Here is a 20,218-nt window from a genome sequence, read left to right as displayed (position 1 = left end):
AATTTATATAATAATATCCCTATTCAAAAACATTTTATTTACCAAATATAAACTATTTACAAGAAAATAAGCCGATCTACAAGCTCACAGCGCGTCGCGTTGTGAACTTGTAGATTGATTTGTTTTCGGAGTTCCGTTTCCGGCGGAAGCGGAAATGTTTAGCTGTTAATGCTAATGCAACCGATGCTAGCAAGTAGTAGCAACAACAAGCTGCTGCTAGAGGATCAGGAAGATCCGTTTTTTCTTTCTAATCAACGGTTATCAACCTTTACATCATTTATTGATCACATAACGCAGCTTGTCATGGATCAGGATGCAGGTAAACACGTGTCATTGTTTATTATCGCGATAGAACTCTTGGATCGATTGAGTTTTTAAAAGCATTACATATTAGCTGCTGCTTAGCGTTAGCTTACAGCTAACAGCTAGCTGGTGGCTCACTGCTACTAAAATGGCCATTTAAAAACTGTGTTTCAACTTGTTGTTGTTTTAGTGACAAATACATCACAACAAGTTGTCTAAAGACACACACTACAAGCACCAGTGGTGGAAAAAGTACTCAAATGTTTTACTCAAGTAAAAGTATCAATACTGCACTGTGGAAGTACTCTGTTACAAGTAAAAGTCCGGAATTCGAAATTTACTTGAGTAAAAGTACAGAAGTATTGGCATCAAAATGTACTTAAAGTACCAAAAGTAAAAGTACCAAAATGTTTGAAAATAGCCGATCTACAAGCTCACAACGCGTCGCTGTGAGCTTGTAGATCTGCTATTTTCAAATAGCCTAGGTATAGAATAGGGCTAAAGTGGTTAATGTATGTTTCGTAATATCATAATTTATATCTGCAAAGTAACTAGTAACTTAAGTTTTCAAATAATTGTAGTGGAGTAAAAGTACAATATTTGCCTCTGAGATGTAGTAAAAGTATTGGAAATTGGAAATACTCAAGTAAAGTACAAATACCTCAAAATTGTACTGGGTGTACAGTACTTAAGTAAATGTACTTAGTTACTTTCCACCACTGACAAGCACTCAAACTTCGGTAAAAGTTATGTTTTGTTTGTGCAATCCCGATTAGTTGTACTAAAGTGTCTAAATTGAGTCGGGAACGTTGAGAGAAACCTGGTTAAACCAGGTTCAAATGTAATTTAGACATAGCATGTTATTTAGACAGATGCTAGGTTCATTTGTTTACCTGGCATCCCATAGTTTCAATGCACAGTATTTTTTTGGATATTGTATTGTTTAGTCCCTAAACAATATAATATCCAAAAGAATAACAATGTCTAAATAACATGCTATATCTAAATTACATGTTATCCTGGTTCTAAACTTTAGACTGATGCAAGGTTCTTTGTTTACTTCTAGTTTACTGATTACACTGCCTCTCTGCATTCTATTCGCTTTTACTTTGACCATGCTTACTGTAAATTGTTCTGGATAAAGAGTTGCTAAACCTCACACTTTGCAGTGATTCTCAACTTTTTTTATTTCAAGAACCCTCACTTTCATCTGACCTGGGACCTCAATATACACGGTTAAATCCTCCATTTTGTATTTGAACTCTCGGGAGTTTACCATACTGAGGTCCATTTGGTTCCATTCACTCACCCTCACACAGACCTGTAAGGGCCTAATTTGGTTCCTAACTATCAATCCTTTAACTTGGGACCCCTTCAATGACCAACCCGAGCTGAGGGTCCCCGGACCCCACTTTGAGAACCCCTACCAGTCCGAGAAACTGATTCGACTACTTCTCGGACTGGGGCCCATGACCCACCTCTCTCCCACTCACTTTGCCAGCCTAGGCTGGCTCAGGGTGGAAGACAGGGTTAAACAACAAAAAATGGAACTGGTCTTCAAAATTGTAAATGCAGATTTGCCCGAAATGCCCCATATACCCGCATATCTGTATAATTACCTCGAAAAAGTTAGTGACACCCACAGTCACAAAACTAGAGGGAGCGTAAACAACAATCTGGTACCACCCACCCATAAAACAAACATGGGCAAATTCTCCTTAACGTAGTAGACAAAAAAAAAAAAGCCTCCATTGCCAGGCTCCACGTTAATATTGTATTTATTTATGTAAATGACGTACTAGTGTAGCTTGCATACTACACACTAGTTGCATACATAGTAATGATATGGTATTTTAATGGAGTTTATTGTTTTCTAATGTCCTTGGCACAGGGCGAGGAGGAGGTTGGCGGACGCGACCGCCGCCCAAGGGTCAAAGAAAGATGAGTTCCAACATCCAGCGTCAAGAGGAGCTCATAGCACAGAAGAAGAGGGAGATCGAAGCCAGGATGGCCGAACAGGCCAAGAGGAACGTGCAGACCCCCAGCAAGCCCTCCTTACCTCATAGGTAACAACGTGACGGCCATTTTCTTGTCTAATACACAGAGAGTGTACAAATGGTTCATTTGTACACTCTCCTGTTTTGCTCGTCTAAACCTATTAAGACCGGGAAAGTCTATTAGTTGTTATACCTTTTTTTTTAACGGGGAAAGCATCCGTGTCATTTTAGATGTTGCTATGTATATACTAAGATGAATATTTTTAAGATTATGATTTAGAAGGCGTTTTTAAAATCGGCCTCAGGCCTGAATACCAGGTCTTATGACCTAACCTCGCGTCACCAGTCTTTCCACCTCTGAGGAAAGCCTGGTGTGCTTTACTAAAGACCTGTGTGATCCGGTCTAGGCCATGCCTACTAAAAAATAAAAATAGAATAATTCTCTTTCCGGATTGTCGCGATCCGGTTTTGCGGTGCCGCTTTGTTTTGGTTCCCCAATCCCTATTTAAATGGAATAGAAATTCCCCGTGGGATAATACAGCAGCTAAATAGTCTCCGGAAAGTACACTCACATTTATATTTAAAAAATAAGCTAAACTACTACTAAAATCAAGGATTTTATTAGGACGGACCTATTTTGGGGTGAAGTCTTTCCGGATTGTCGCGATCCGGTCACCTGATGACGCGCCTGGTGACGTAGAGCTACTTCCGCTCCCGACCGGATCATAGACCCCGAAAAGCTTTGCTTCCCAGGCTACTTATGACTTAACTTAAGACCTGGAGGCGTGGCCAATCAATGCTGTTTTGCCATTTTAAGTGGCCAAACAGCATTGGCCAGTGGCCACGCCAAGTTAAGTCTTAAAGGGGCGGCCATAGCTGAGTGGTTAGTGAGCCCGCCTAGGGAGCCAGAGGCCCTGGTTGCCCCAGGTACGATTCCAGGCCACGCCAGCATATGTGTCGATGAAATGAAATTTGTCCCTGAGCAAGACTCTTAACCCCTAATTGCTCACAGGCCCTCATTGGAAACAAGCCCGCAAGGACTTTCATGAACGTCCTGTTAAAAGGAATTATCCTTTATCTTAAGACCTGGTACTTACGACGCGCAAAATCGGGCCCTCTGTGTTAAATTAGTACCTGACTGTGTATTATTTTGACTCGCTTGATTCAAGTAAGTATCACAATAACTGTCAGTTATTATCGGACAGTGTTAACTCAACACAATGATGACTAAAGAGTGATTTTTGTCATCCATGTAGTTCTCCGAGCATGCAGGGACCATCCTCCAACAAGTTTGTAAACGATGGAAGCTTTTTACAACAGTTCATGAAGTCGCAGAAGGATAAGCCCAGTTCTGGTTAGTACATTAAGCTATTATTATGTTGTTATCCTATATTATATATTACGATTTACATTGAAATAATCAGCTTTGTTTCCTGACACTGTTCTCCATGCACTTGAAACCGTGATTCTATACCTGCCGCTATTTGAGATTAATTTTTTCATTCGTTTATCCATGTCGTTTTAACCACGCATGCGATACTGTGATTTTATATTTTCCACAAGAAGCATTTCCACCTCTCCATTGTAAAAATAAAACTATGTGTCCTGCACCTATGTATGGTATATTGCAGTGGTTCTCAAACTGTCAAGGACCCCCAAAATGATATGTATCTGGCCGCGGACCCCCATCTCAAATATTTTGTTCCAGGGACCCCCAGAAGCAAAGATTTGAGCAACAAATGTTCGCTTAAAAATATATATATATTCAAAGGTTTGCACAAATCTTCACACATTTTCAAAAATAGCAGCTATACAAGCTCATAGCGCTATGAGCTTGTATATCTGCTATTTTTGAATAGCCAAAGTATAAAAGGTCATAATTATTGTGATGCTATATTAACACATTTTGCTGGGTACCCCCTGGAACCCCGTCAAGTACCCCTGGGGGTCCCCGGACCCCACTTTGAGAACCAATGGTATATTGGACCGTATTTGATTTGACTGTGCCTTCCTGTTAATATATATCACACAAAAAGTAATTGCAACCACTTTCTTTCTTCTTTTTTTTTTACACCTGTAATCGTGCAACGTGACAACACCTGTTTTTTTAGGTTCCAACAGTGACACCAAAACCCCGGCATCGGGGGGAAACTCCACGCACAAAAAGACCATTCTGATCGGCAAGCGACCCGGTCTGGGCATCACCAGCATGCTCAACCAGTTCAAGAACTACTCTCAGAACAAGAAGAGCCCGGTGCTCAGCCAGAGGCCCAGCGTGTTCTGTTCCCCGGACGAGGACGACGACGAGGAGGCTGATGACGCCAGCTTCCTGGAAGTCAAAGGTAATTTCAAAGCCTATGATGTTTTTTGCACAGTCGCCCTCCGGTGGACATTATCCAGCGCTGGCCTCTTGGTGCGGTCAGTTTTGCCATGATGATGTGGTGATACGGTGCAGGTAGAGCAGATGTACTCATAGCCTGCTTAAAGTCTCTCCCCCAGAGGACTCGGACACCAGGCTCATCCTGGACAAGCTGGCTTCGTTCGTAGCCGAGGGAGGAGCCGAGCTGGAGAGGAAAGCCAAGGAAGACTACAGAGACAATCCCGTTTTCTCGTAAGTCCCCAAAGCCCTTTTAAGTGCATGTAAATATCTTTGTTGTCAGAAACCTTGTAGTTTGTCTAAAACTACGTTACTTTTCATGAAATGGAAAAAGTCATATTGCGTTCTCAAACCTCAACATCACATTGTCGCCTCTTTGCTTTGGTCTTTCAGGTTTTTGTATGACAGGAACAGCAGAGAGTATCTGTACTACAGAAAGAGAGTGGCAGAGTTCAGGAAGGATTTGCCAAAACCCGTGGCCGTGTCAAATAATGGTAAGTTTACCCGTCAGCCTCTCCCTCGGCTATGAAAAATGTAGTTGCACCAGGAAGCCAATACCCTCTTTCCACCCAAGTGAGCCTTTTTAAAACATGGGGAAAATCCCCCGTCACGTTCAATGTCATAAATGCACCAAATCATAATACGCACAAAACTCGCAACAGGAGCTTTATCTATCATTACGACTGTCAATTATCAATTATCGTTGTATCAATTATAAATAGTGATGTGCTTTTGCCAGAAATGATTGCGTTCCATAGAACCAGTGCGTTCATGCCTGCAAGTAGTGCTTGCTCTCGCTCTCACACACACTCACCCGCCGCCTCATTCTAGACCCCACAAGAAGAGGAATATTTTTTAAAACGTGTGTGCATGAGATATATAATAATAATAATAATACAACATTTTATTTAGAACGCAGTTTACATTTTCACAAACCTCAAAGTGCTACAGGGTTTAAAAACATTGGCATAAAAACAGCAAAGACAACCATACAACTACATGTATATATTTAGAGTCATATGAGGGGTCAGGATGATAATTTGAATCACATACATACACATCTAAATAGAAGTTCATATAATTATGATCGATATCGTGGGGTATTCCCCAAATCCCCTCCGTGTTCTCTCGAATTAGGGCTGGGCAATTAACTGAACATATATCTAAACAGACATTTAAAACCAATAACATGACTTAATCTAGCTCATGTAGGTTAATCGAATAATAGAGAAGCATTTTTATGTATATTTGTTTTTAAATATCTTATATATCAACAAATGGACACAAACACATTCTAATAGATTTCTTTTCATATTCTAATTGACCACTTAAAGGGGCAGTTCACCCCCAACATGACAATTTTCCTACCAATTAGTCACCCCATGGAGACTTCATGGATATTTTTTTTTGTTTTTGTCGCATTCCTAAGCCAATAACTTGATGACCGGCAGCGGTTCTGGTAGGAGACACAAAGAGTCTCCTTTGTATCTCTTACCGGAACCGCTGCCTACCGGTCATCAAATTATAGGCTTAGGATTGCGAAAGAAAATAATAAATCCATGAATTCAGGTCTTCATAGGGCGACTAATCGATAGAAAAAAATATTTATTTTGGGTGAACTATCCTTTTAACCCTGTATTACTGTATACTTCATTGTACAATATCGGCGTACAAAATAGTGAAAATAGCTGGAGCTACAAGCCCGGCTATTTTTCAAAAAAAATGAAAAAACGTTATCGAGGCAAAAGTTTGAAATAATCGTGCCATTGATTAGAAGATCGCCCAGCCATACTTGCCATCCATACAGACACCCCCCCCCCCCCACCCATTCACCCCCCCCTATCAACCCCCTCCCTCCCCTCTTCTTATCCCTGACTGGCTGTAGACTGGTGGTGGTGGTGTGTGGGAGGTGTGTGAGAGCCAGTAGGGGGATGTAACACAACACGGTACATTGTTAACAGAGTGTGGTCGTTGAGTCACCAGTGTACTGATAGGCTGCTTAAAGTCTCCCCCAGGCCAGTGGAGCAGGATGCCCGGCTGGTGATCGAGAAGCTGGCCAGGTTCGTGGCGGAGGGTGGCCCCGAGGTGGAAGCCATCGCTGCCGTGCAGAACCGAGACAACCCGGCCTTCAGGTCAGTCGGTCACACCGCCCGTCCGCCCGGCTCCTGCATGTGGTGTTTTTTGGGCCATACAGTTAGTCTTAATCATATTATAGTCTATACATGTCATAGTTGACTAAATCTACAGTTGATTTAGTCGACTATAATGTATTTTGGGCGGTGCCTTGATGGCGTTGTAATGGCTGATTTTACACTTGATTGAATGCTGAAAATAGCCGATCTACAAGCTACACGCGTGCGTTGTGAGCTTGTAGATCGGCTATTTTCAGGGCGCAACACCTGAGGGCAACCAAACATAAAATGAGTCGTCTTTTAGTTCTACTGGATCTCTTCTCCACTAGTCCCTCCCTGTTTTTTTTTTGACAAATGTCTCTGTATTTAGTCTTAGATTTAGTCATCATAACTTAGTTTTTATTTAGTTTTTGTCAGTGAAAAAAAGGTAGTCGACGAACATTTTTCGTCATAGTTTTAGTCCACGAAATCAACACTGTTCTGCTGGCAGAAACCATGTCCAAAATATAAACTTTTCAGGAAAGAAAAAAACATGTTTTTAGAACAACACAACACTGCCTCATCAAAGTTGGTATGGTGACTTTATACATGGACCGATACTTGTGAATGTGTCCTTTATATTAGCATCACTTTCCCCGTATCCAGCTCAACTGGAGTAAAGAGTTTTGACCTGGGTCCCCCCATGCTTGGACCCCTCCGTTTTTCTCTCTACACTAATTATGTCCTCACCAAGAATAGCAGATTTATGATCTCACTAAACTTGCGAGCTCATAAACCTGCTATTCTTTGCTGAACATTTGCCTAATCTAAATTTATCTTTGAATCTTTTACACTGATTTCCGACCCATTTCCCCCCGTTTTCAGTTTTTTGTACGACTACCAAAGCCCGGCCCACCGCTACTACAAAGATAAAGTGGAGGAGTATCGCCAGGCCAGACCCCCCAAGGAGGAGCCCACCACGCCCCCCCCGAAAGAAGAAGAGGAAGAAGTACCGGTGTCGGCACCCAGGCCAGCCGCCACCGTGGCTCCTCCCTCCCTGCTCGGGACGCCCCCTCCTCCTCTTCCTCTTCCCCCCGCCCACAACCCCACCCCCCAGCTGGCCGGCCCGGCGGCCGACCCCGGGTCCGAGGCCCCCCCCCCCCGCCGCCAAGCGCAAGCGGAAGAGCCGCTGGGGGTCCGAGGACGACAAGGTGGAGCTGCCCATCCCTCCCATGCTCATCAAACAGGAGGACATCAAACAGGAGGTCCCAGAGCCCCCCACACCTTGTCTCTCCGGTACAGACCCTTGTGTTTTATATACTTTTGAAATATTCGCTCATTTTAGTTTTCGTTCGGGTTTCGTTTTCCAGTTTGGTGTTTGATTTCAGTACGGTAGTTTCAGTTTTTAGGAATTGACTAGATTTAGCTACGTTTTTATTTAGTCTTGGGTTTAGTTTTTCATCAGCGTTGTGACGCTGATGAAGGCTTGACGCCGAAACGCGTACGTTGTTGGCTTTCCATGCCTACTTTATATAAATAAAAGTGCCTTTAAAAGGACTATTCCGTGAGTGCTGGTATTCTCTTACAGAGATTTATTATAAAGTTATCATGTATATATGATATCACATATCTAAAAATGCTCCAACTTTTTCCATTTTAACTCATATAGTGCCAATGACGTCTTTTGACGGCCGTTTTCAGTGTGCCATTAGTGCCAATGACGTCTTTTGACGGCCGTTTTCAGTGTGCCATTAGTGCCAATGACGTCTTTTGACGGCCGTTTTCAGTGTGCCATTAGTGCCAATGACGTCTTTTGACGTCACCTAATTTTTATTTTATTTTTCAAAATATATATATATATATATATTTTTTTAATCTCAAAGGAACTAGGAGAAAACGATTTTCAAAAAGTTAATGCTCCATCCACTTCAATGTTAAAATGTAAACGGAGAATTTTTTTTCTCCGTTTGATCCATAATGCCTTTGGCATATGGATCAACAAGCTTGAAATAGCCTGGCAGTGAATGAGTTAAGGACCCACAAAATGATATGTATTTGGCCACAGACCCCCATCTCAAAATATTTTCTTCCAGGGACCCCCCTGAAGCAAATGTTGGCGTTAAAAATGTTCGCTTTAAAATATATATATATATATATATATATATATATACATTATACAAAGATTTGCACAAATTGTCATGCTTTTTCAAAAATAGCAGGTCTACAAGCTCATAGCGTGGCACTCGGTGACGCGCTATGAGAAATAAATGTTTAAATGACATGGTTCTGTGGTGTGTTTTTCAGTTCATGACCTGAGAGACCTGGGCTACAAGAAGGGGAAGCCTGCTGGTCTGGTGGGCGTGACGGAGCTGTCTGAAGACCAGAAGAAACAGATCAAAGAACAGCAAGATGTACGTACAGAAGAACTACCTGACTGTGTACATCCATCAACGTTTGCAATGCATGAGAGGCAAAAAATACTATATGTTTGAAATGAGATCTGACCTGCAATGTAGAGCTGGCTGGGCGAGATATCGATTTAATGTAGATTTTTGTGAAATGAGACTAGCCATGGTGTGGGATTTGAGCTGATAGTGATATTGTGATATAGCTTAAGTGTGCTCTTTTCCTGCTTTTAAAGGCTTCATTACAGTAAGGTGATATAGCTTTCTGAATCAATTAGACCGTTCTAGCTAAGTGAAATGAATGACAAATATCGCCACCTGCTTGGTCATCAGACGCACATTACTCCTTGTAATGGGTCCATACAAGCATGTTCACATCAAAATCCTCCTAAAGTGTACACTCTATGAGTTAACAAATAAAGGGAAGTAGTGTATCGCCCCCAGATGCCTTGCTCAGGTGGCTTTTTTTTAATGAGAACTCGGTGGGTAGCTGTTTAGGGGTTAAGTGTCTTGCTCTGGGACTTTTTGACTTGCTCTGGGGCTAGCAGACAGCCTTTCTACCCAACTCAGCTTTGGCCACCGCAAATATGAATGAATAAACAAATTTAAAGGAGTAGTTCACCCAAAACCTGAATTAGAATTTTCATTCACCTGGTATCCAGTATTTTCTATCCATTATACACCCCATGAAGCCTTGAATTCATGCAGATTCTCTTGTTTTTGTCGCATTCCTAAGCCAATAATTTTGGATGCTAATGTCTACGGTAGGAGACTCAAAGAGTCTCCATTGAGTCTCCTACCGGAGAGTCAGCCGGTTATCAAATTATTGGCTTATAAATGCGACAAAAACAACAAAATCCCACGAATTCAAGGCTTCATTGGGTGTGTAATTGATTGAAAATAAGACATGTTTGGGTGAACTACTCCTTTAATGACCAGTGGGGATTTCACTGCCTATATCCAGACCTGTGTTTGTGTGTATTGTGGTTTGAACCCTTCCACCCACAGACGCAGGAGATGTACCACATGATCATGATGCTGCTGTGTTCACACTGACAGCTACAAAACCTACACAGATACAAAGCCACGCAGCATAATTATCTGTCACTATTGAGGTGTTGATCAACACACTCGCTGACGTCAAGCATGTGTTCCGACGAGCGAGATAAATATAAAGGACAATATGAAACCTGGGGTTTAAACATAATACCGAACTGGCTGATGAAAATAATTAGTTTCCGCGCCCCCATTACAAGGAGGAATTGTGTGAAGAGAGAAGGTGAGTGTGAATCACTGTTGATTTCGTCGACTAAAACTATGACGATAGCTATGAAGTAATTTTATGTTTGGTTGCGCTCGGGTGTTGCGCTCTGAAAATAGCAGATCTACAAGCTCACAACGTGTCGCGACACGTTGTGAACTTGTAGATCGGCTATTTTCAGCATGCAACCAAGTGTAAAATCAGCCATTACGACGCCATCAAGGCACCGCCGAAATACATTTTAGTCGACTAAATCAACTGTAGATTAGGTCGACTAAAATCTTATGATATTTAGTCGACTAAAACTAGACTAAATGTTAAAAAAATCTGGTGACTAAAATAATATTTTTGTCACCTGAAATGACTAAAACTAAACAAAGTTTCATTCAAAATACTATGACTAAAACGAAATCAAAATTTGCTGTCAAAATCAACACTCGTGGAAATGGTTAAACAACACTCGGTCGCTTTGTAGCTTTGTAGCTGCAGTTGAAGCCAGCTCAACTTGTTTTGCAGCTTTGTTAGATTTCGTAGCAGCTACCAACAACAACTCTTTTCGTCTTCATGTTGCTGACTTCCATTGAAAATGAATGGTAGCCCATAACTTTGTAGCTGTCAAGTCTGAACACGGCATGAAGTACATGCGTGTAAAGACGAATGAAAACTAAAAACTGAAAACAAAACTTCTAAACTCTGCTAACCTTGTCCCCCCAACAGATGCAGGAGATGTACGACATGATCATGAAGCACAAGCGTGCCATGGCAGAGGTGCAGGTGATGTGGGAGAAGGCCGTCAGAGACAACCAGCACGAGTACGACAGTGACGAGGAGCTGGACCAGGAAGCAGGAACCTGGGAGCATCGACTACGTCACATGGAGATGGAGAAGACCCGCGGTAAAGACCCAAGCATCCATGTGTAGTGTAGGAGGGCTGGGCCACTAACCCTAAATATATGATCCATGTGTAGGAGGGCTGGGGGACTAACCCTAAATACGTGATCCATGTGTAGGAGGGCTGGGCGACTAACCCTAAATACATGATCCATGTGTAGGAGGGCTGGGCGACTAACCCTAAATACGTGATCCATGTGTAGGAGGGCTGGGCGACTAACCCTAAATACATGATCCATGTGTAGGAGGGCTGGGCCACTAACCCTAAATATATGATCCATGTGTAGGAGGGCTGGGCGACTAACCCAAAATATGTGATCCATGTGTAGGAGGGCTGGGCGACTAACCCAAAATATGTGATCCATGTGTAGGAGGGCTGGGCGACTAACCCAAAATATGTGATCCATGTGTAGGAGGGCTGGGGGACTAACCCTAAATACGGGATCCATGTGTAGGAGGGCTGGGGGACTAACCCTAAATACATGATCCATGTGTAGGAGGGCTGGGCGACTAACCCAAAATATGTGATCCATGTGTAGGAGGGCTGGGGGACTAACCCTAAATACGGGATCCATGTGTAGGAGGGCTGGGCGACTAACCCTAAATACGTGATCCATGTGTAGGAGGGCTGGGCGACTAACCCTAAATACGTGATCCATGTGTAGGAGGGCTGGGGGACTAACCCTAAATACGGGATCCATGTGTAGGAGGGCTGGGAGACTTACCCAAAATATATGATCCATGTGTAGGAGGGCTGGGAGACTTACCCAAAATATATGATCCATGTGTAGGAGGGCTGGGCGACTAACCCAAAATATATCTTAGAACCAACAATAACCAACTTAATCTTGCTCATGTTGGTTAGCTTTTACATTTTATAAATTTTTAATAGATTATTTTTATAATTGACTAAATAAATTAACCTGTTGTGGTGTGGTGGCGTACAACAATGGTGAAAGCTCACAAAATGCTGCAATGCGAGACGTTGTGAGCTGGTAGTTTGACTAATATCACTATTCATTTATTTATTTTTATCATTCATTCACTAACCGTAATCGAGGCAAAATGTTGAAATAATTTAGATTTTAAGTCATGGCCCAGCCCTAATGTATGTGCTGTGTGAGCAACCACCACGTCCAGTTCAACTTCAGTTTATTCTCACAGAACACGTTCAACACCAGGTATAAAAGTGTGTTTCAGTTACATTTTACAATAAAGAATGAGCGTTAACCCATTAAGACCAGAAGCCGATTCTTCAAATGTCTTCTAAATCCTGATATAGGGAGAATGTCCCATGTTACTATATCAGTGGTTCTCAAACTTTTTCATGTCAAGGACCCCCAAGCGGTTATGTATTTGGCCGCCTACCCCCATCTCAAAATATTTTGTTCCAGGGACACCCAGATGCAGAGATTTTAGTTAAAAATGTTCGGTTTAAAATATATATATTCAAAGATTTGCACCCATTTTCACGATTTAAAAAAAAATGCAGATCTACAAGCTCGTAGCGCGGCACTCGGTGCCGCACTATGAGCTTGTAGATCTGCTATTTTCGAATAGCCAAAGTGTAAAATAATGCTTTTTAGCTCAAATCAAAAAGTGGCACAGATGCGTTCCAGGTCTTAATGGGTTAATGTAAAAATATCAAATCTAAAGTGTGTGTGACAGAGTTCTGCATTCTCATGTGACATATCAAGTAGCACCAGAGCTCAGATGTGCATGAAAGGTTTTGGAATGTATCTATCTACAGTCATACTGCATTACCAATGTAATGGTGGAGCATGTAAGATTGACATTACCATCTAGTGGCTGCATTTAAAAAGTGCAGCAGAGAGACTACAGTGTAGGTATACGCAGTGATGTAAAGTAACTAAGTACATTTACTCAAGTACTGTACTTAAGTACAGTTTTGAGGTATTTTTTTACTTTACCGCAGTATTTCCAATTTTCAGTACTTTTACTTCTACTCCACTACATCTCGGAGGCAAATATTGTACTTTTACTCCACTACAATTATTTGAAAACTTGAGTTACTAGTTACTTTGATTATTATTACAAAACATACATTAACCACTTCAGCCCTATCTATATATATATATATATATATATATATATATATATATATATAGGCCATTTGAAAAAATACGTATTTGCAGAAATGTATTCATTGCATGTGCAACTACTAGAATAGTCGCAACTGACCTAACGCATGCTGTTTCTCCTACAGATTGGGCGGAGTCTCTGACAGAAATGGGGAAAGGGAAACACTTCATCGGTGACTTCCTGCCCCCAGAGGAACTAGAGAAATTCATGGAGACCTTCAAGGCCCTCAAGGTCAGTCCTCACGGTCTAGTGTTTCCTTTTTAGCCATGAGTAGGCCTGTCACAATTATTACATAATCTTTGCAATTATTGCATAATAGTCATAATCAATTCATGTTAAAAAATGTCATATTTTCCAAAAATAGTGGAAATAGCCGATCTATAAGCTCAAAACGCGTCGCAATGCGACGCGTTTTGAGCTTATAGATCGGCTAGTTCCACTATTAATGTTTATTTTTAAGTACAAAGTAATTAAATGTGTTAAAGCCAACAGAAATGTATGTTTTATCCATAATGTTCCATTAATTTTCAACGACAGAAACACAATTAAATCATTAATCGCAATTATTTGAGTGATAATTAATAGTCAACTTAAATTTGTAAACGTGACAGCCCCTCTAATCAGCGGTTTTGGTTGAAAAGCACGTTATGTTATTTTTTTTCTCTCCAAACGTAACTGTAACACTGCAGGAGGGCCGTGACCCAGACTACTCTGAGTACAAGGAGTTCAAGTTGACGGTGGAGAACCTGGGTTTCAGGATGCTGATGAAGATGGGCTGGAAGGACGGTGAAGGGCTGGGTTCTGACAGACAAGGAATCACACATCCTGTGAACAAGTGAGAAAAGAGGCTTCTGGAGGGAGGGTACCAGCCATGTACAGTGTGGTTTATCCCATTAAGACCTGAAGCCCATTCTACAATGTCTCCTAAATCCCAACAGTTTTCCGAAAAACATATGTTTCTATATCAGTGGTGCTCAATCTTTTTCATGTCAAGGACCACCCAAAATTATATGTATTTGGCCGCGGACCCCCATCTCAAAATATGTTGTTCCTGGGACCCCCCAGAAGCTCGTAGCGTGGCACTCGGTGTAAAATAATGCTTTTTTAAAAAGCTAAAATCAAAGTGACACAGATGCGTTCCAGTTCTTTATGGGTTATGATGGATGGCTTGTATGCGTTTATGCATGTGTACACATGTGTATATATACTGTATGTGTGCATACATTTAAAAATGTACTACTGTGTTTTTTGTTTTGTTTTATGATTTACACTTCTAAGAAAAGGGTTAACCTATCCTAAAGCCAAAATAACTAATCTAATCTTATGTGGTAAAAAAAAAAAAAAAAAAACATTAGCCCCTACCCGACGCTCTTTATCCAGAGTGACTTACAACAAGCAAGGTAAACACATACACAGAATGCAGAGAGACAGTGTAGTGCCTCAGTAAAACAGGATCCCAGGTAAACCAAGAACCTAGCATCAGTCTAAACAATGTACTATCCAACAATCTGTACATTGAAACTCTAGGATACCAGGTGAATGAGACTGTGTAGTGTAGTCAGTCACACAGACCTTCTACCAGTACAGGCCACTAGGAGCAGTGTCCTCCAGAACTGCTTGCAGAGAAAGCCATCGCTGTGAATTCTGGGTATTGTAGGATCAGACCGCAGCAATGTGCCATATACAGAATATGGGGGGGGGGGGGTTGCATTTTCTCAGGTAATGTTGCATGTAATCAAAACTATATTGCATCAGTCGACACTTGGGCGACTGTGTAGCACACCCTCCCTCCATAACAACAGTGATCCGTTAGTCTAGCTTTTTTTCCAGAACCGAATGTGTTTGCCGTCTCCACGGTGAAAATGTACTCTTTTTGTATTTCTTTTTTTATACCTTAACGTTAAATGTATTTCTCATTTGAAATGTTTGTGCTTCCATGACGCAATGAGACGTTTTTAAAACCTTTTATTATGTCTATAATAATGGAAAGCCACTTGGTAACATGCATTGATAAGAACAAATTATACTGACACAATCATGCAGAGACTGGAGACAAAGACTTGGAATCTAACTTGGAATCAGTCAATTCATGAGATCTGAGTGCGTTTTTATAACTAAGGACAGTGGGCTCTCTTCCTCATTTCATCTGCTCTCTCTGTCTCTCATCATATGCACAAAAATACATACAATATATAGTTAATAAATACCATAATACCACATTTTGTCTCCTTGGTTTACGAGGTGAGAACAGAGGGGAGGAGATAATGACGTCATTATGGTTGACCACACACTGTACAATGTGTACAGTGTGGTAAACCACAGTGACGTCTGCTATCATTTATGTGTATTTAACCACTTTAATCTTCAGCCAAAAAATGGCAAATCCACAAGCTCTCAACGCGCTTGTAGATCTATTTTGCCCCTTGCGCCACCCGAGCGTCCCTCGGATGGCAAAATGCAGCACCCCTTTGTCGTGTGACAAGATTAAAACCTTGAGATCAACCTGGCCATGTTGTACACAGTAGTACATTATGAAGACTCATTAGTTTGGCTTACGGGGCTATGTCTGCCGACGTTGCCAACGGTCTAAAAATGGAAGGGCAAAGGCCCCAAAAAATAGATCAATATGTAAGGAAATAATTGCTGAACTTTGACCATTGGCAATAATCTAAGAAACAAGTAATTGGACAGTTTATTGGCGTGTCTTTATTTTGATACATATTTATCCTCAAGGCTTTGAATAACAATGTTCAAGATTTAAAACCTTTTTGTCAAAGGAACATTTTACTGAGCAGTTTGAGATAAGAACTCGCAAAATCGGGCCAAATAAGGGCATTCCAATGTTGGCAGTGCTTGGCAACTTTCTGTCCTCTCGAATGGGCCTTTTTGATTATAATGAACTTTCCCAGTAAAATATCGGAAACTCCTGCGTGTGTCGCTGGCTGTGGGATCAAGACATTGTTTTGTTTCAGTAAAGCAAAACCTGTGCTGAAGCTACTATGCTTTGAACAGGGTGAGTCGGATCAATGGCTGTTTGCAGCAACGTCGTCACACATCTATGCAACGTCTATACATCTTAACCCATTAAGACCTGGAACGCATCTTTGTCACTTTTTGATTTGAGCTAAAAAAAAAGCATTATTTTACACTTTGGCTATTCAAAAATAGCAGATATACAAGCTCATAGCGCGGCACCGAGTGCCGCGCTAAGAGCTTGTAGATCTGCTATTTTTTGAAAAAACGTGAACATTTGTGCAAATCTTTGAATATATATTGTTTAAAGCTTACATTTTTAACTCTATTCTTTGCTTCTGGGGGGTCCCTGGAACAAAATATTTTGAGATGGGGGTCGGCGGCCAAATACATATAGTTTTGGGGATCCTTGACATGAAAAAGTTTGAGAAACATATGTTTTTTTTCAGAAAACTGTTGGGATTTAGGAGACATTAGTAGAATCGGCTTCAGGTCTTAATGGGTTAAAGGAGAATTCCGGACTAGCCTTTTTCTTACCTTTTTTATATGATATTATTATATCCTAGGACGAGGGGTACAGTACAACATTTTCATAACTCCATCCCTAAAAACCCGAGCGGATGGTCCATGCGCTAGAACACGTTTTTTTTGTTGTTGCTATCTGACGTTCATAATGATAGAAACCTCGCCACAGTGGTTTTTTTGGGCAGCCGTAGTGTTTACAAGCGGACTGGGATGAAATCACGGGTGAAATCTCTTCCTTGCGAGACTTCCGGAGGGAGGGGTGCATCTAACACAAACACTGTGGAGAGTTTTCTGTCAATATGAACGTCGGATATCTACAACAACAAAAAAAAGCTTTGGTGGACTCGGGATGGAGTTATGAAATGTTTCTACTGTACTACTCGTCCGAGGATATAATAACATCATATAAAGGTAAGAAAAAGGCTAGTCCGGAATTCTCCTTTTAGTAAATCAATTTTGGGGAACACTCATTTTGGTTCACTCAACAACGTCCTGTGTATGTGCAAGGTTTTACAACAAATGCATGACTTTTTCAGTGGTGGAAAATAACTAAGTACTTTTACTTAAGTACTGTACTTAAGTACAATTTTGAGGTATTCCAATTTCCAATACTTCTACTTCTACTCCACTACATCTCAGAGGCAAATATTGTACTTTTACTCCACTACAATTATTTGAAAACTTTAGTTACTTTGCAGATATAAATTATTACATTGTAAAACATACATGAACCACTTAAGCCCTATTTTATACCTAGGCTATTTATTTGAAAATAGCCGATCTACAAGCTCACAACGCGTCGCATCGTGACGCCTTGTGAGCTTGTAGATCTGCAATTTTCAATCAGTTTTCAATCATTTTAGATCTGCAATTTTCAAACAGTTTAGTACTTTTACTTTTGGTACTTTAAGTACATTTTGATACCAATACTTTTGTACTTTTACTCAAGTAAATTTTGAACTTGAATTTTGAAAACATTTGAGTACTTTTTCCACCACTGGGTCACTTTTTAAATCACTTGACAACAAGGCAGGTGCTCCCACAGCAAGGCCTTGCACCTCGACCACCGCACCGTTCGAGTTGCCAAGCCATGGTGGGCGGAACAGGGAACCAAAACAAGCCCTTAGCGTCTTAGCCAATCCCAGCGATTGCCTACAGGGTTTTTCCTTGGGAAATGCCATACATGCCAAATATAATCTTTGCAGACACAAACTGACTTTGACCTTTTTTTTTTTTTTGCCTGTAGGGGAACTACGGCTGTGGACGGTGCTGGGTTTGGAGTGGACCGACCAGCCGAGCTGACGGGACAAGATGATGAATACGATGCTTATAGAAAGAGGATGATGCTTGCATATCGCTTCAGGCCCAATCCATTGGTAACTTTAGGATCAGTCTCCTTATTTTTGGTGTGAATTTACCTCAGTTTAACTTTTTGGGTTTTCTAGGTATCATCTCAGCTCATGTTTCTCTTTCTTTTCTTTGAAATGTAGAATAATCCCCGGAGGCCGTATTACTGAAGAAGAGGAGATGAGACGATGGCCGTTTTTTTGAACCATTTTACTTTTTACTCTTGGTTTGTGAAGATGGACAAAGTGGTCGGACTGAATTTTGTAAAATTTTACCAGGCTGTATTCATTGAAGTTGGAGAAAGGGAAATAGATTTGTGTGAGTCATGCCAGCTATCTGTTTCCCCCCCCCCCCCCCTAGATCAGATTAAGCCACATTAAGCCTGATTTATATTTGGTCATATCACAGTGTCACATCATTTTTTTCCCCCTATAATGACATGCCCAAAATAGAGACGCCAGGTTGAAAGTGTTAATCCAGTTACATAGAATATTTTTGCGTTTAGGGGTGCCTTGTGGCTCAGCCAGTTAGCACACTAACCACATTCCTTGTGATTCGCAAGGTCCCGAGTTCGAATCTGACTACTGCAATTTCTAGGTTTCCTATCTAAAAGAAATCATAAAAAAGTGCAAAAGATAAATAATATCTGACTATTTTTGCATTGATAAAGTTTTTTTTGGCTCAGATGGAATCAGTGGTTTGTTTTTGTTACTTTAATGTCTAATGATGGAAGAAAAATGACATTGTGACCCGATTCTCTGTGAAGATTTTAATGTTTGAGTTGTAATCTTGTTCCCTTTAAAAAAAAAAGTACTTGTATTCCTAACCAAATGGCACACTTTTACTTGTACAATGATCTGCTTTGTTTAGAGGTTTTGCATTGAGTGATTTTCTTTGTGACTTTGCTGAATCACCTTAAGTATTACACTGTCCTCACAACAACAACCGTTATACAGATAGCCTCAATGTAAACAATAAAAATAGCCATGACAGAAAAATCCAGCTATCACAAACTTATCTCCAGATTTTGTGTGTAAAATGACTTGTATTCATTTGTGGTTGGTTTAAGACCTGGAACGCATCTGTGTCACTTTAGATTTCTTTGGCTATTCAAAAATGGCATATATACAAGCTCATAGCGTGGCACCGAGTGCCGCGTTATGAGCTTGTAGATCTGCTATTTTTGAAAAATCTTGAACATTTAATTTTTTTCAAAAATCTGTTAGCATTTAGAAAACATTTTTAAGAATTGCCTAGGTCTTACTGGGTTAACGATAACAATGTTAGTTCAGGCAGGATGTTTTTTGTCTTATTGTCTTATTATTTTTATGTCTTATTCAGAATCAGAAGACTTTATTGCCATGACATGTAAGCATGTTCGGAATTTGGTTTATTCAGTGACTTGCAGAGTTGGCCAAGTCGAGCCACCGATTTATAGTGAAAGTAACAGATCTGTGAAACTAGACCTTCAGTTTGCCATTCCCCCAGGGGGTTTACGCTGGTTAAATATAACCCAGAAACCCCATCCCAGCAAGAGTCCCTGGTGGTGTTAGTTTATACCGATCACTCAATGTCAACTTTAGCCATGGAGGGGCTGGTTGACACGGTGTCGCTGTTACATGGATGCTCCGGGAGTATGATGACACTTCTTTTTAAGAGGTCAGGAACTAAAGTGTCACTGAAAGTGAAGTGACTAAACAACTTCTGCTCCACAGCTGTGAAGTACTGTACTGATCTGACTTGGGGCTCTGAAAGGAGAACCCCCCCACACATATTTAATACCTGGAAGTTGTAAAGCACTTTTCTGAGTACTCAAAAGACCCTTTACATGTGTTTTTTATTCTTACAGAACAAATTGCATCCAGACAGATCAGAAATCTTCTCAAGTATCACGTTTAAATATTCACATATATATTCTGCAATCA

General features: G+C 40.9%; 2 protein-coding genes across 2 annotated transcripts in view; both read left to right on the top strand.

Annotated features, from left to right (window-relative positions):
- Positions 1–20,218, top strand: part of plekhj1 (pleckstrin homology domain containing, family J member 1) — a 387,353-nt gene that overhangs the window by 310,936 nt on the left and 56,199 nt on the right. The window lies entirely within an intron of this gene.
- sugp1 (SURP and G patch domain containing 1) lies at positions 185–18,977 on the top strand. The gene is given in 15 exon segments (XM_080440985.1): positions 185–319; positions 2,195–2,369; positions 3,557–3,654; positions 4,412–4,642; positions 4,788–4,911; positions 5,071–5,171; positions 6,683–6,809; positions 7,674–7,941; positions 7,943–8,084; positions 9,093–9,199; positions 11,172–11,349; positions 13,573–13,679; positions 14,138–14,283; positions 18,193–18,322; positions 18,437–18,977. Coding segments are annotated over 15 exon segments (1,977 nt in total). The 5' UTR covers positions 185–303; the 3' UTR covers positions 18,464–18,977.

The sequence above is a fragment of the Gymnoscopelus braueri genome (assembly GCF_963280865.1).
Source record: "Gymnoscopelus braueri genome assembly, chromosome: 10".
Taxonomy (NCBI): Eukaryota; Metazoa; Chordata; class Actinopteri; order Myctophiformes; family Myctophidae; genus Gymnoscopelus; species Gymnoscopelus braueri.
This window is presented reverse-complemented; position numbering and strand designations above follow the sequence as displayed.